At 57.9% G+C, this 15305-nt stretch overlaps 1 protein-coding gene across 3 annotated transcripts in view; it reads left to right on the top strand.

Annotated features, from left to right (window-relative positions):
• The window catches only part of HDGFL2 (HDGF like 2), a 29036-nt gene that overhangs the window by 12363 nt on the left and 1368 nt on the right, over nucleotides 1-15305 (top strand). For all 3 annotated transcript variants that reach the window (XM_021676676.2, XM_064382061.1, XM_064382060.1), the window contains exons 5-15: nucleotides 4140-4256; nucleotides 4337-4408; nucleotides 6815-6974; nucleotides 7114-7189; nucleotides 7293-7605; nucleotides 11273-11376; nucleotides 12262-12335; nucleotides 12575-12645; nucleotides 13118-13219; nucleotides 13767-13980; nucleotides 15153-15279. In XM_021676676.2, coding sequence (XP_021532351.1) covers nucleotides 4140-4256; nucleotides 4337-4408; nucleotides 6815-6974; nucleotides 7114-7189; nucleotides 7293-7605; nucleotides 11273-11376; nucleotides 12262-12335; nucleotides 12575-12645; nucleotides 13118-13219; nucleotides 13767-13980; nucleotides 15153-15279 — 1430 coding nt within the window. The remainder of the gene's footprint in view (nucleotides 1-4139; nucleotides 4257-4336; nucleotides 4409-6814; nucleotides 6975-7113; nucleotides 7190-7292; nucleotides 7606-11272; nucleotides 11377-12261; nucleotides 12336-12574; nucleotides 12646-13117; nucleotides 13220-13766; nucleotides 13981-15152; nucleotides 15280-15305) is intronic.

Genomic DNA, 15305 nt, shown 5'->3' with positions numbered 1-15305 from the left:
AATTGTGCAATTTTTACTATTATTTCAGGAGATTACCTTCACCCCAAAAAGCAACCTGGTCGCCATCAGCTGTCGCCCTGCAGCCCCTCCTCTGGCCCCTGGCACCCACGCACCCCTTCCTGCCTCTGTGGAGGGGCCTGTCCTGGACATTTCGTAGAAATGGGATCACACACTGCCTGGCCTTTGCGCCTGCCTTCCCTCACTGAGCGTGAGGTCCTCAGGTGCATCTGCGCTGCGGCCCGGGTCGGCTCCGTTCCTTTTCCTGGCTGGGTCAGATTGCAGTGTGTGGAGGGGACACGGTATGGTGATCCCTGTGTCCGTGGCCAAGTTGGGTTGTTTCCACTTTTGGGCTATTACAGATCAGGCTGTCTTGAATATTTCTGTACAGGTTTTTGTGTGGATGTGTGTTTTCCATTCTGCTGGTATATAGTCTCTTCTGCCTTTTGACCACTTCTAACTATTTGGGTACAGAAAGAAAGGACAAGATTCCAGCAGCAACTTCTTTTTTCTTTTTTTTTCCTTTTGAGGTGGAGTCTCGCTCTGTTGCCAGGGTGGAGTGTAGTGGCACTATCTCAGCTCACTGCAAACTCTGCCGCCCTGGTTCAAGCGATTCTCCTCCCTCTGCCTCCCTAGTTGCTGGGTTTACAGGCACCCCGCCACTACACCCGCCTAATTTTTCGGTACTTTTAGTAGAGACAGGGTTTCTCCTTGTTGGTCAGGCTGGTATCAAACTCCCAACTCAGGTGATCTGCCCACCTGGTCTCCCAAAGTGCTGGGATTACAGGCTTGCGCCACCCTGCCCAGCCCACTTCTAACTATTTGGGTGCAGAAAGAAAGGAAGAGATTGCAGCAGCAGATTCTTTGGATAGAGTAAGGTGTAGTTTGTATTATTTTTTGAAATAATGTTTGCTTTTGATTCTAACATGATAAACCACGTTTACAGTAGATAACTTGGAAAATAGAAAAGACATAGGGAAGCTAGAAAAATACCTGTAGTATATGAGGAGTTTTGGAGCCAAGCAAAGATTATTTCCTTGTTTGTGTTGCACATGGCAGGGGGTGTGTGTGTGTAGAGTACAGAATTGGCAGTATACCACATAATATGTGTTTGGTTTCTTTTTTACTTAATACTGTATTTCCTTGTCATTACGTATTGTTCCGTTTTATTTTATTTCTGGGACGGGATCTCACTGTGTTGCCCAGGCTGATGTGCAGTGGTGCAGTCATAGCTCACTGTAGCCTCCAATTCCTGGGCTCAAGTGATCCTCCTCCTTCAGCCTCCCCCGTAGCTGGGACTACAGGTGGTCACCACTACATCTAGGTAATTATTTATTTTTGATAGAGAAAAATACAGAAAAATATTTCTAAAAAATTGTTTTGTCGCTGGGTGCGGTGGCTCACGCCTGTAATTCCAGCACTTTGGAAGGCTGAGCGGGCGGATCACAAGGTCAAGAGATCTAGACCATCCTGGCCAACATGGTGAAACTCTGTCTCTCCTAAAAACACAAAAATTAGCTGGGTGGTGGCGTGTGCCTGTAGTCCCGGCTGTTCTGGAGGCTGAGACAGGAGAATCACTTGAACCCGGGAGGCGGAGGTTGCAGTGAGCCGAGATCATGCCACTGTACTCCAGCCTGGCGCCTGGTGACAAGAGTAAGACTCTGTCTCCAAAAAGAAAAAAAAAGTTTTGTCTAGAGATGGGGTCTTGCTATATTGCCCGGGCTGGTTTCAAATTCCTGGGCTCAAGTGATCCTCCCACCTTGGCTTCCCAAAGTGCTGGGATTACAGGTGTGAGCCACTGTGTCTGGTCTGTGTTTGTTTGTTTGTTGTTTATTGAGACAGGGTTTCACTGTGTCACCCAGGCTGGAGTGCAGTGGCGTGATCTTGGCTCACTGCAACCTCTGTCTCCCAGGTTCAAGCAATTCTGCCTCCCAAATAGCTGGGACTACAGACATGCGCCACCACACGCAACTAATTTTTGTATCTTTAGGAGAGATGGGGTTTCACCATGTTGTCAAGGCTGGTCTCGAACTCCTGACCTCAAGTGATCTGCTTGCCTCAACCTCACAAACTGTTAGGATTACAGGCATGAACCACTGCACTTGGACTTACTTCTTTATTTTTAAACTAGTCCCCTTTGAAGGAACCATATTGTTTTTTTGTTTTTTTTTTTCTTTTTTGGAGATGGAGTTTTGCTCTTGTTTCCCAGGCTGGAGTGCAATGGTGTGATATGGGCTCACCGCTACCTCCGCTTCCCGGGTTTAAGCAATTCTCCCCTCTCAGCCTCCCGAGTAGCTGGGATTACAGGCATGTGCCACCGCACCCAGCTAATTTTTGTATTTTTAGTAGAGATGGGGTTTTTCCATGTCAGTCAGGTTGATCTTAAACTCCCGACCTCAGGTGATCCGCCCACTTTGGCCTCCCAAAGTGCTGGGATTACAGGTGTGAGCCACCGAGCCCGGCCCATATTGTTTTAAAATGCAGATTTCAGTGACTGAGAAGTAGTCTATGATGTGAATGCATTTTTTTTTTTTTTGAGATAGAGTCTTGTTCTGTTGTCCAGGCTGGAGTGCAGTGGCTTGATCTCTGTTCACTGAAACCACCTCCGCCTCCCTGGTTCAAGTGATTCTCCTGTCTCAGCCTCCAGAACAGCTGGGACTACAGGCACCTGCCACCACACTGTATTTTTGGTAGAGATGAGGTTTCATCTTATTGCCCAGGCTGGTCTCGAACTCCTGACCTCAAATGATCAGCCTGCCTTGGCCTCCCAAAGTGCTGGGATCACAGGCATGAACCACCGTGCCCGGCCTAAATTAGCCATTTTTAAGTGCACCGCTCAGTGGCATTAAGCACATTCATGAGGTGGTACAACCATCATCACCATCATCTCCAGAACTTTTTTCTTTTTTTTTTTTTTTTTTTTTGAGATGGAGTTTCGCTCTTGTTACCCAGGCTGGAGTGCAATGGCACGATCTCGGCTCACCGCAACCTCCGCCTCCTGGGTTCAGGCAATTCTCCTGCCTCAGCCTCCTGAGTAGCTGGGATTACAGGCACACACCACCATGCCCAGCTAATTTTTTGTATTTTTAGTAGAGACGGGGTTTCACCATGTTGACCGGGATGGTCTCGATCTCTTGACCTCGTGATCCACCCGCCTCGGCCTCCCAAAGTGCTGGGATTACAGGCTTGAGCCACCGCGCCCGGCCCAGAACTTTTTTCTTTGAGACGGAGTCTCACTTTGTCACCCAGGCTGGTGTGCAGTGGCGCGATATGGGCTCACTGCATCCTCCGCCTTCTGGGTTCAAGCGGTTCTCTGCCTCAGCTTCCTGAGTAGCTGGGATTACAGGCGCCTGCCACTATGCCTGGCTAATTTCTGCATTTTTTTTTTTTGACGGAGTTTCACTCTTGTTGCCCAGGCTGGAGTGCAATGGTGCATTCTCGGCTCACCGCAACCTCCGCCTCCAGGGTTCAAGCGATTCTCCTGTCTCAGCCTCCCAAGTAGCTGGGATTACAGGCATATGCCACCACGTCCGGCTAATTTTTGTATTTTTAGTAGAGATGGGGTTTCACCGTGTTGGCCAGGATGGTCTTGATCTCTTGACCTCGTGATCCACCCACCTCGGCCTCCCAAAGTGCTGGGATTACAGGCATGAGCCACCGCGCCCGGCCACTAATTTTTGCATTTTTAGTAGAGACGGGCTTCACCAACTTGGCCAGGCTGGTCTTGAACTCCTGACCTCAGGTGATCCACCCGCTTCAGCCTCCCAAAGTGCTAGGATTACAGATGTGAGCCACCACGCCTGGCCTATCTCCAGAACTTTCTTGTCTTCCCAAGCTGAAATGTTGTCCAGTTAAACACTCCCTCTCCACCCTCCTCCGCAGCCCCTAGTGCCCCCATCCTACTTTCTGTCTCTGTGAACCTGGTGGCTCTAGAGACCTCCTGTAAGAGTGTGTCTTTCTGTGAGTGGCTGCTTTCCCCAAGGTTCAGGATCCCTGGCTTTGAATGAGGTTCTCACAGGCTTCTTGGCCCCCCAGGGGGGTTCTAGAGCTCAGCAATTGTGGGTGGTGGGCAGTCAGGTGGGGGCTTCCTGCCAGTAGCCTGGCCTTCCTGTCACTGAGCATTCAGGCGGTTCCCCTTGCAGATGTCGGTGTCAAAACGGGCCCGAAAGGCCTCCAGCGACCTGGATCAGGCCAGCGTGTCCCCCTCCGAAGAGGAGAATTCGGAAAGCTCATCTGAGTCAGAGAAGACCAGCGACCAGGTGGGCCCGCGGTCAGCTCTTGGGAGGGCAGGAAAGGGCGGTGGCCATTGCGGGGCTGGTTCAGCTCACTTCTCCCCTAGGACTTCACACCTGAGAAGAAAGCTGTGGTCCGGGTGCCGCGGAGGGGCCCCCTCGGGGGACGGAAAAAAAAGGTAATGCCGCTTGACTGTTTCCCGTGCTCACTCAGGGGCACCTCTGTGGTCTCCAGCACTGTCCTCCGGGCCGGGGCGTGCCCTTTCGAAGGGGATGGGACCCGGGCCGCAGGGGATCCCAGAGGACTGTGTCTGCCCTGAGCACCAGTGAAAAGTGCAGATTCCCAGTCCCACTGGGGCCCCCCTTGCTATGGCCGCACTGCACCCGGGAGCCTCCCGTCCGGTTTGCAGAGGGGGATTCTGGGATGTCAGCATTGGAAGTACTGGAGTAAGGCAGTTCTGAGGCATCTGTATGAGAGCGAGGGAGTGAGAGCAAGGGGGAGATGGGGGTGAGAGGAGAGAGGGAGAGAGGAGAGACAGGTGTGTACTGGTGTGTGTATGAGCGTGGTGTGTGTGTGTGTTCTGTTTATGTGCACGGTATCCATGTGCTATGTGTGGAGATTGTGTGCCTGTGTTATGTGTGCACATGTTCCTGTGTGTTTTGGTGCCTGTGTATGTGTGTTTGTATGCTGTGCCTCCCTTCTGTGTGTCTGTGTGTTGTGCCTGTGTGTGCTGTGTTCCCGTGTTTATATGTAGTGCCTGTGTGTGTGCATGTGTGTCCCTGTGTGCATAGTGTGTTTGTGTGTCTTTGTGTCCATCTGTGTGTGTGTGTGCATTGCATTGTGTTTTGCTGTATGCGTATGGTGTGTGTTTGTATCTTGTGTGTGGTGTGTGTGTATGGTATGTGTGTTTTTTGTGTTGTGTTTGTTTCTGTGGTGTCTGTGCATGGTGTGTGTGGTATATGTGTTGATTGTGTGTGTGGTCTGTGTGTCTGGTGTGTCTCTGGTGTGTGTTATCTGTGAGTGTCTGCTGTGTGTTGTTTCGGTATGTTTGCTGTGTTGTCTGTGTGGTGTGTGTTGTCTGTGTGTGGTGTGAGTTGTCTGTGTGGTGTGTATGTGTTTTTTGTGTTGTGTGTGTGTGTGTCTGTGGTGTGTTGTCTGTGTGTTGTGTGCGTATGGTGTGCCTGTGTGTGTGTGCGTATGGTGTGTTGTCTGTGTGGGTAGTGTGTGTGTTGTGTGTTTTTTTGTGTTATACGTAATGTGTGGTGTGTGTTGTCTGTGTGGTGTGTGTGCGTATGGTGTGTGTTATCTGTGTGTGTAGTGTGTGTGTGTTGTATGTGGTGTATGTGTTTTGTTGTGTTTTTTGTGTTATACATAATGTGTGGGGTGTGTGTGTGTTTGCATATGGTGTATGTTGTCTGTAGTGTGTGTTATGTGTATTTTGTGTGTGTTATATGTAATGTGTGGTGTTTGTGTATGCTATGTTGTCTGTGTGTTGTGTATGTTGTGTTGTGTGTGTGCTGCCTGTGGTGTGTGTTTCGTCTGTGTGTTGTGTGTGTTGTGTGTGTGTGTTGCCTGTGTTGTGTGGTATATGTGTTTCGTCTGTGTGGTGTGTGTGTCTGGTATGTTGTGTGTGGTGTGTATGGTGTGTGTTTCATCTGTGTGTTGTGTGTGTTGTCTGGTATGTGTTGTTTGTGTGTTGTGTGTTGTCTGGTATGTTGTGTGTTGTGCGTGTTGTGTTTGTATTGCCTGTGGTGTGTATGGTGTGTGTTTCGTCTGTGTGTTGTGTGTGTTGTCTGGTATGTTGTGTGTTGTGTGTATTGTCTGGTATGTTGTGTGGTATGTGTGGTGTGTGTTGTGTGTGTGTTGCCTGTGGTGTATGGTATGTGTGTTCCGTCTGTGTGTTGTGTGTGTTGTCTGGTATGTTGTGTGTGTTGTCTGGTATGTTGTGTGGTATGTGTGGTTTGTGGTGTGTGTGTGTTGCCTGTGGTGTGTGGTATGTGTGTTTCGTCTGTGTGTTGTGTGTGTTGTCTGGTATGTTATGTGTGATGTGTGGTGTGTGTGTGTTGCCTGTGGTTTGTGGTGTGTTTCGTCTGTGTGTTGTGTGTGTTGTGTCTGTGTGCTGCCTGTGGTGTGTGGTGTGTGTGTTGTCTGTAGTGTGTGTTGTTTGTGTGTTGTATGTGTTGTCTGGTATGTTGTGTGGTGTGTGTGGTGTGTGTGTTTGGCAGGGTACTCCAGGGTGAAGGTGGCAGAGCAGAGCAGCTTGTCTGGTGTGGCCTCCACACAAGATTCTGCACAAAGAAAAGATGTTTCCGCTGGAACCGGGGGTCTAAAGTACCCCCACTCTATGACGAGGAAGAGGAGGTGAAAGGCCCAGCAGCTGCCGGTGTACCCAGGGCCGCCTGGGATCCGGGTTTTCACGTGGTTGGAGGTGGGTTTTGTGGATGGACGGGGCTGGGAGCTGGGTCGTGAGCCGAGGCCTGCAGAGCCTGGCGATGGCCGGGGTGCAGGAGCTCTTCTGGCCAGGTGCACCTCACTTCTCACAGAGGGGCTCCTCGTGCTCAGACCTGTCCCTGCTTCTCCCCAGAAGGCGCCGTCAGCCTCTGACTCCGACTCCAAGGCAGATTCGGACGGGGCCAAGCCTGAGCCGGTGGTGGTAGCGCGGTCGGCGTCCTCCTCCTCCTCTTCCTCCTCCTCCTCCGACTCGGATGTGTCTGTGAAGAAGCCTCTGAGGGGCAGGAAGCCAGGTAGGGCCCTGGCACTCATGTTCTGCCTCCCTGTGGCCCGCACATCTCTTGGCCTGGCCCATGCCCAGGTACACCCAGGCAGTCCCCTAGTCACTTGGAGCTCTGGGAGGGAAGGTCACTCCTTCTCCTTTTCCTGCAGCTGAGAAGCCTCCCCCAAAACCCCGAGGGCGGAAACCGAAGCCTGAACGGCCTCCATCCAGCTCCAGCAGCAACAGGTGGGTGCCGGGACCAGGTCCCCTCTGGTGGCTCCTCCATCAGCCGAGGGGCAAGGCGGGCTCCCGAGAAACGGAGGTCCTCAGCGGCCCCTTCCGTCCCCAGTGACAGCGACGAGGTTGACCGCATCAGTGAGTGGAAGCGGCGGGACGAGGCGCGGCGGCGTGAGCTGGAGGCCCGGCGGCGGCGCGAGCAGGAAGAGGAGCTGCGGCGGCTGCGGGAGCAGGAGAAGGAGGAGAAGGAGCGGAGGCGCGAGCGGGCCGAGCGCGGGGAGGCTGAGCGGGGCAGCGGTGGCAGCAGCGGTGGCGACGAGCTCAGGGATGACGACGAGCCCGTCAAGAAGCGGGGACGCAAGGGCCGGGGCCGGGGACCCCAGTCCTCGTCCGACTCCGAGCCTGAGGCCGAGCTGGAGAGAGAGGTGAGCCCTGGAGGGTGGCCGGGACTCCCTGCCTTCACTCCACACGTTTATTGAGCGCATGCCTACTGGGTATGAGACTGTGTTCCAGGTTCCGGGACACAAATCAGGAGAGCAGTTCATGGGCCCAGAGACCCCTGTCTTGCAGGAGGGAACGTTCACAGGAGGGAGGGGCTGGGCATGGTGGCTCATGCGTGTTATCCCAGTACTTTGGGTAACTGAGGTGAGAGGATTACTTGAGCCCAGTTCGAGACCAGCCTGGGCAAGATAGAGAGACCCCGTCTCTATACAAACCTTAAAACAATGAGCCAGGCGTGGTGGTGGTATGTGCCTGTGGTCCCAGCTATTCAGGAGACTGAGGCAGGAGGATTGCTTGAGCCCAGGAGTTGGAGGCTGCAGTGATCAGTCCACTGCACTCCAGCCTGTGCCACAGAGCCCTGTCTCAAAACAAGGACAGGAGCTATACAGATGACAACATGAGGGCAGTGTGTGCTGTTCTGGTGTGTGTGCTGCTGAGGAGGAGGGTAAAGTGTGGTATGGGGTTTCTGTTTTTTTTTTTTTTTTTAAAGACGGGGTTTCACCATGTTGGTCAGGCCGGTCTTGAACTCCCGACCTCAGGTGATCCGCCCACCTTGGTCTCCAAAGTGCGTGGATTACAGGCGCAAGCCACCACGCCCGGCCTTCTGTCCAAAGTGCGTGGATTACAGGTGCGAGCCACCACGCCCGGCCTTCTGTTGTTTTTTTGAGTTCTGCTCTGTTGCCAGGCTGGAGTGCTGTGGTGCAATCTCGGCTCACCTCAACCTCTGCCTCCCTGGTTCAAGCAATTCTCCTGCCTCAGCCTCCCGAGTAGCTGGGATTGCAGGCATGCGCCACCACGCCCAGCTAATTTTTATATTTTTAGTAGAGACGGGCTTTCCCCATGTTGGCCAGGCTGGTCTTGAACTCTCAACCTCGTGATCCGCCTGCCTCGGCCTCCCAAAGTGCTGGGATGACAGGTGTGAGCCTCTGCACCTGGCCATGGTTTCTGTTTTAAATAGGGTAGACCTTGCAGGTGTGAGTAGACTCTCAAGGCTTGCGTTTGGGTTTAAGTGAGGCTCCGAATGCAGGGAGGGGATCTGTGACGACTTCTGGGAGGGAAAGCATTCTAGGCAGGAGAAGCAGCTCACATAAAGGCCCAGAGAACAGTGCCTGGCGTGCCAGAGCATCAGTGAGGTGGCCCCTGCGGCTGCAGCAGAGGGAGGAGGGGAGAGAGAGAAAAGGGGAGGGCAGGGAGAGGACGGGGCAGGCTGTGCAGGCCATGTGGGCTGCAGGGAGGATTTGGGCTTTGACCCTGAGGGAAGTGGGAGCCATGGAGGGCAGTGGGCTGGGGAAGGACGGCCTGCACTCAGGTGCTCTCGGTTGCCCTGTGGCTGCCATTGTGTGCAGCTGGCAGGTGAGCATGGGAGCAGGTAGGAGGCCTCCTAGGATGGCGACTGTCAGGGCTGTCCTGTACCACGTGTGGGGCTGTGGGCCCTCTTGCCCCTCTACCCTCCTGGAGATTCAGGCAGTATGGTCTGAATCCAGAGTCTGTCCTAGACTGGGCTCCTGGACCCCACAAGATGGTGCCCATTGCACCATGCCTGCCTTCTTTGAGGAATGCAGAAAGAATGCCATCTTCTCTCTGTCACTCCCTTTGTCACAGAAGTGGGACCAAACTCCTGGTGCAGGAGGCATTCCTGCCACAGGCAGGGATGCTGGGCAGGAGGAGAGCAGAGGCTGCTCCTCCGCTGGGCTCCTCCGCTCCATGGGGCTGCTCCTCCTCTGGGTGCTCCTCCGCTCCGTGGGGCTGCTCCTCCTCTGGGTGCTCCTCCGCTCCGTGGGGCTGCTCCTCCTCTGGGTGCTCCTCCGCTCTGTGGGGCTGCTCCTCTGCTCCGTGGGGCTGCTCCTCCTCTGGGTGCTTCTCCGCTCCATGGGGCTGCTCCTCCTCTGGGTGCTCCTCCACTCCATGGGGCTGCGTCTCTGGGTGCTCCTCCGCTCTGTGGGGCTGCTCCTCTGCTCCATGGGGCTGCTCCTCCTCTGGGTGCTCCTCTGCTCCGTGGGGCTGCTCCTCCTCTGGGTGCTCCTCCGCTCCATGGGGCTGCTCCTCTGGGTGCTCCTCCGCTCTGTGGGGCTGCTCCTCTGCTCCATGGGGCTGCTCCTCCTCTGGGTGCTCCTCCGCTCCGTGGGGCCGCTCCTCCGCTGGGTGCTCCTCCGCTCCGTGGGGCCGCTCCTCCGCTGGGTGCTCCTCCGCTCCGTGGGGCCGCTCCTCCGCTGGGTGCTCCTCCGCTCCGTGGGGCCGCTCCTCCGCTGGGTGCTCCTCCGCTCCATGGGGCTGCTCCTCTGGGTGCTCCTCCGCTCTGTGGGGCTGCTCCTCTGCTCCATGGGGCTGCTCCTCCTCTGGGTGCTCCTCTGCTCCGTGGGGCTGCTCCTCCTCTGGGTGCTCCTCCGCTCCATGGGGCTGCTCCTCTGGGTGCTCCTCCGCTCTGTGGGGCTGCTCCTCTGCTCCATGGGGCTGCTCCTCCTCTGGGTGCTCCTCCGCTCCGTGGGGCCGCTCCTCCGCTGGGTGCTCCTCCGCTCCGTGGGGCCGCTCCTCCGCTGGGTGCTCCTCCGCTCCGTGGGGCCGCTCCTCCTCTGGGTGCTCCTCCGCTCCGTGGGGCCGCTCCTCCGCTGGGTGCTCCTCCGCTCCGTGGGGCCGCTCCTCCGCTGGGTGCTCCTCCGCTCCGTGGGGCCGCTCCTCCGCTGGGTGCTCCTCCGCTCCGTGGGGCCGCTCCTCCGCTGGGTGCTCCTCCGCTCCGTGGGGCCGCTCCTCCTCTGGGTGCTCCTCCGCTCCGTGGGGCCGCTCCTCCGCTGGGTGCTCCTCCGCTCCGTGGGGCCGCTCCTCCGCTGGGTGCTCCTCCGCTCCGTGGGGCCGCTCCTCCGCTGGGTGCTCCTCCGCTCCGTGGGGCCGCTCCTCCGCTGGGTGCTTCTCCGCTCCGTGGGGCCGCTCCTCCTCTGGGTGCTCCTCCGCTCCGTGGGGCCGCTCCTCCTCTGGGTGCTCCTCCGCTCCGTGGGGCCGCTCCTCCTCTGGGTGCTCCTCCGCTCCGTGGGGCCGCTCCTCCTCTGGGTGCTCCTCCGCTCCGTGGGGCCGCTCCTCCTCTGGGTGCTCCTCCGCTCCGTGGGGCCGCTCCTCCGCTGGGTGCTCCTCCGCTCCGTGGGGCCGCTCCTCCGCTGGGTGCTCCTCCGCTCCGTGGGGCCGCTCCTCCGCTGGGTGCTCCTCCGCTCCGTGGGGCTGCTCCTCCTCTGGGTGCTCCTCCGCTCTGTGGAGCTGCTCCTCCGCTCCGTGGGGCCGCTCCTCCGCTGGGTGCTCCTCCGCTCCGTGGGGCTGCTCCTCCTCTGGGTGCTCCTCCGCTCTGTGGAGCTGCTCCTCTGCTCCGTGGGGCTGCTCCTCTGCTGGCTCCAGGAACCCCATGATCCACTCGGGACCTGAGAAGCCACTGCCAGGCACAGACCGGACACTGGGTCTCCCCCTCACCCCCTGCCATCCTGCCCCAGCACCTTCTAGCAGTGTGGAGGGTGGCAGGAAGGGTCGAGCTGTGTCTGCTAGTGGGACGGGTTGGGGTCTGAGCAGTGCCCTCTTCCCACTGCTCCAGCACCCTCTCCCTGATTGCCGTAGGCCAAGAAATCAGCCAAGAAGCTGCAGTCCCCAAGCACAGAGCCCGCCAGGAAACCAGGCCAGAAGGAGAAGAGAGCACGGCTAGAGGAGAAGCCGCGAGCCAAGTGAGCCCTGTCCTGCCGCCTCCGCACCCAGGGGGCCCTGCACCCCGCAGCCCTCCCCCATCACAGGGCAGCCCACCTCCCAGCTCAGCCTTGGAGCAGGATCTCATTGAAGTTCCTGGTTCTCGGGTTGTGTTGTTTCTGTAGGATCCACTGCTGTGGGACTGGAGCCTTTCCTACCCCAGGGGTCTCCCCCAGTGATTCTGCCCCCAGGGACACTGGGCCCTGTCTGGGGACATCTGTGGTTATCATGATTGGGGGTGCTCCTGGCATGGGGTGAGTGGAGGCCAGGGATGCTGCTCAGTGCCCTGCAGTGCCCAGGATGGCCCCACCCCAGTCCAGCCCCAGTGTCCACAGAGCAGAGGAGGAGGGAGGAACCGCCCTCCGGCCTAGGGGCTTGCGTCTTGCTCCCCACGTGGTGCGGAGACAGAGCCCATCTCCATGCTTACTTTCTAAATGGCATCTGGCCTTGGGGGGACAAACCTGCTTGAGAGAATGTGGCAGGCGGGTACGGTGGTGGCGGGGTGCAGTGCGGAGCGTGGCACTGAGCCTCAGCGATGGTCCCCCCCCACACATGCGTGTCATCCTTGAGGGCTTTTTCCTAGCTCGCTGACTCGGGTGGACGTAGCAGCCCTTGGCCACATGAATGAGGGAAAGAATCCTGGGATTTCATAAGAACCAGGGGAAAAGCTCAAGGCCTGTGGCCGCCCTGGTCTGTCCTAGGCCTAGGTCGTGGTGAGGCCTCCACCCTCCCATTTCCCCGGTTAGCTCCCAGGGCCTCCCAAAGGTTTCCTTCCGCAGTGGGTTTGGGTCTCCCTTTGAGCGCCAGCCCCTTGGTGGTAGAACAGCAGTGGCTGGGCCCGATTGAGCGGGACTGCCTCTCCGCAGGCCCGTGAAGGTGGAGCGGACCCGGAAGCGGTCCGAGGGCTTCTCACTGGACAGGAAGGTGGAGAAGAAGAAAGGTGAGGCCCGCCGCCCAGCTGTGCTCAGACCGAGTTAGCCGAGGGGAGCTGGGCAAGTCGGGGCGGGGTCTACCTGTCCTGCCCGTCCATAGAGAGGGTGCTCAACACTTCCTCGGCCGGCCTGGACAGGGGTCCCTGCAGGGGTGGGGGCAGAGCATGCAGACCTGGGGACCCCACAACAGCTCTTCCAGCGGCTCTCCCCTGCCTGGGCCCACGTGGCGCTCTTTCTCCTGGCCCAGAGCCCTCTGTGGAGGAGAAGCTGCAGAAGCTGCACAGTGAGATCAAGTTTGCCCTGAAGGTCGACAGCCCGGTAAGAGACCCTCAGGGCCCTGCTCACAGAGCAGCCTCGGCCTTGAGCCAATCAGTCCTCGCTGCCACCTCCTGGCGGGGCTCCCTTAGAAGTCTTGGGAAACTGAGGCAAAGTCAGGGTCCTGCAGGTGGGTGGGCCAGGGGTCTGTGTTCCCATTGCTAGTGAGCATGCGGGATCTCCTGGCCAAGAGCCCTGGGGGAGCTGGTCCTGACATGCAGCACCCGGCTTCCCCGGCAGGTGGCGCCGTGGAGGCCCCCAGTGCTAACCCCCACATTCCCAAGTATCTGCCTGTCCCTGGAGGTCCCCGTCAACTGGAGGTCCCCGTCAACTGGGCACGGGTGGAGGACTGTTCTGCAGATTCAGCTTCTCTCAGGGAGAGCCCAGGATGTCCTCCTCTGCCTGCTGGGACCCCTGGGGACCCCTTGGCACCTCTTGGCCAGGCCATCCCCTTCACTCTCGTCCCACCCTGCAGGACGTGAAGAGGTGCCTGAATGCCCTGGAGGAGCTAGGGACCCTGCAGGTGACCTCACAGATCCTCCAGAAGAACACAGATGTGGTGGCCACCTTGAAGAAGGTATGGCGGGAACCAGAGGCGCAGGGTGCAGGCTGCGGAGCTGGGAGCAGGTGTCTGCCCTGGAGCGCAGGCCCCCAGGGGGTTCCTATTGGGGCAGCCAGAAGGCCGCGGGCTGTTGGGTAGAAATGCCTGGTGCTGGCCCCACATTGTGGCTCATGCCTATAATCCCAGCACTTTGGGAGGCTGAGGCAGGCGAACCATGAGGTCAGGAGTTCGAGACTAGCCTAACCAACATGGTGAAACCCCGTCTCTACTAAAAGTAAAAATTACCCGGGTGTGGTGGCGGGCGCGCGTAGTCCCAGCTACTCAGGAGGCTGAGGCAAGAGAATCGCTTAAACCCAGAAGGTGTAGGTTGCAGTGAGCCCAGATCGTGCCACTGCACTCCAGCCTGGTGATGGAGCGAGATTCCATCTAAAAAAAAAAAAAAAGCTCAGAGCTGTGCTCCCGGGAGGTGCCTCCAGAGGGCGGCATTGCCGGGTGGGGGACTCAGGCCAGGGCTAGGGCTGGCCGCACTTGGGTGAGCCAGGCCTCTTCTCTTGGTGGCCAGATTCGCCGTTACAAAGCAAACAAGGACGTGATGGAGAAGGCGGCAGAAGTCTACACCCGGCTCAAGTCGAGGGTCCTGGGCCCAAAGATTGAGGCGGTGCAGAAGGCAAACAAGGCTGGGACAGAGAAGGAGAAAGCGGAGGAGAAGCTGACTGGGGAGGAGCTGGCTGGGGAGGAGGCCCCCCAGGAGAAGGCGGAGGACAAGCCCAGCACTGGTAAGGGGCAGGCAGGGCGGGCCCTGAACCTCGGTCTTCTCCACTGAAGAAACAGGTGCTTTGCAGAACATTCTAGAAAGGGAGCACAGCTCCGCTCTCTGCCCCGAACCCGCCAGTGTTGTGTCCCTTTAGGGGTCTCCGTGCAGACCCAGCTTTCATCCTTGGGGCAGCTAGTAAGCGTTGTTCAGGCCCCACTGTGTGCTGGGCACCTGGGGCTCATGCCGGAAGGGTGACAGGGACAGTGCATCACACACGCCTCCACCGCTTCCAGGTTCGGGACGCCTGTAGATGGGGGGCGCTCCGTGCAGCGGGGGCAAAGAGTCGGGGATTCTTCAGAGAGGCAGTCAGTGGAGGTTTGTGGGTGAGGGCCTTAGGGTGGGTGCCTTTGCTTGCCTGGTGGGCTGACAGGAGATGGGGCATGTCCCTCAGGGCTGCTGGGCTGGCATGGCTCCATTTTGGGTGCTCAGAGCAGCCCTTTGGAGGTGAGATGGGCGTGCTTGGGATGGGGCTTCATGGCCCAGGGGCAGCTGAAGGCTGGTGTGGTTTTTTTTTTCCCCCCATGTTGGGGTCTGGCTCTGTACCCCAGGCTGGAGTGCAGTGGTACGATCACAGCTCTCTGCAACCTTGCCAGGCTGGGCTCAAGCCATCCTCCCACCTCAGTCTCCTGAGGAGCTGGGATTATAGGCCCACATCACTATGCCCTGCCGATTTTTGTAATTTTTGAGGAGACAAGGCTTTTGCCATGTTGCTCAGGCTGGTCTTGAACTCCTGGGCTCAAGCCATCCTCGAGTCTCGGCTTCCCATGTGCTGGGATTGTGAGCCCCTGCGCCTGGCCTCATCTTGCTTTGACTCTCCCAGGCTGCGGTGGACTTCTCCCAGAGCTGCCCACGTTCCCTCATTTCTTGGACCCACGGTTGTCCAGGCCACTGTGGCTGGGGCTGGGGCGGGCTGCAGGATGGGACTACGAAGAGCCTGGCCCTCCTTGCGGGAGCTTACAGACCAGATGGAGAGCCGAGCTCACTGCACTTGGGCAGGTGCTGGGGTCCAGGTGGATGGGGACGCATGGATCCATGGCTCCCAGCTTGGCCCCTGGTCCAGTACTTGAGGAGAAAGTGTTCTGGGGTTCCCAAGCAGAGCCCAGCAGTGTCCTGTGACCCCTCTATTCCACCCAGATCTCTCCGCCCCGGTGAACGGCGAAGCCTCATCGCAGAAGGGGGAGAGCGTGGAGGACAAGGAGAATGAGGAGGGTCAGGACTCGGAGGAGGGGCCGAGATGTGGCTCCTCTGAAGACCTGCACGAGTGAGTGTCCTGGGGGTGGGGTGCAG

This window comes from Aotus nancymaae, unplaced genomic scaffold (assembly GCF_030222135.1).
Source record: "Aotus nancymaae isolate 86718 unplaced genomic scaffold, 86718_ANA_hifiasm-v0.15.2.pri h1tg000028l, whole genome shotgun sequence".
Lineage (NCBI taxonomy): Eukaryota > Metazoa > Chordata > Mammalia > Primates > Aotidae > Aotus > Aotus nancymaae.
The sequence above is the reverse complement of the archived record's forward strand: the minus strand, read 5'-3'. Positions and strand labels throughout refer to the sequence as shown.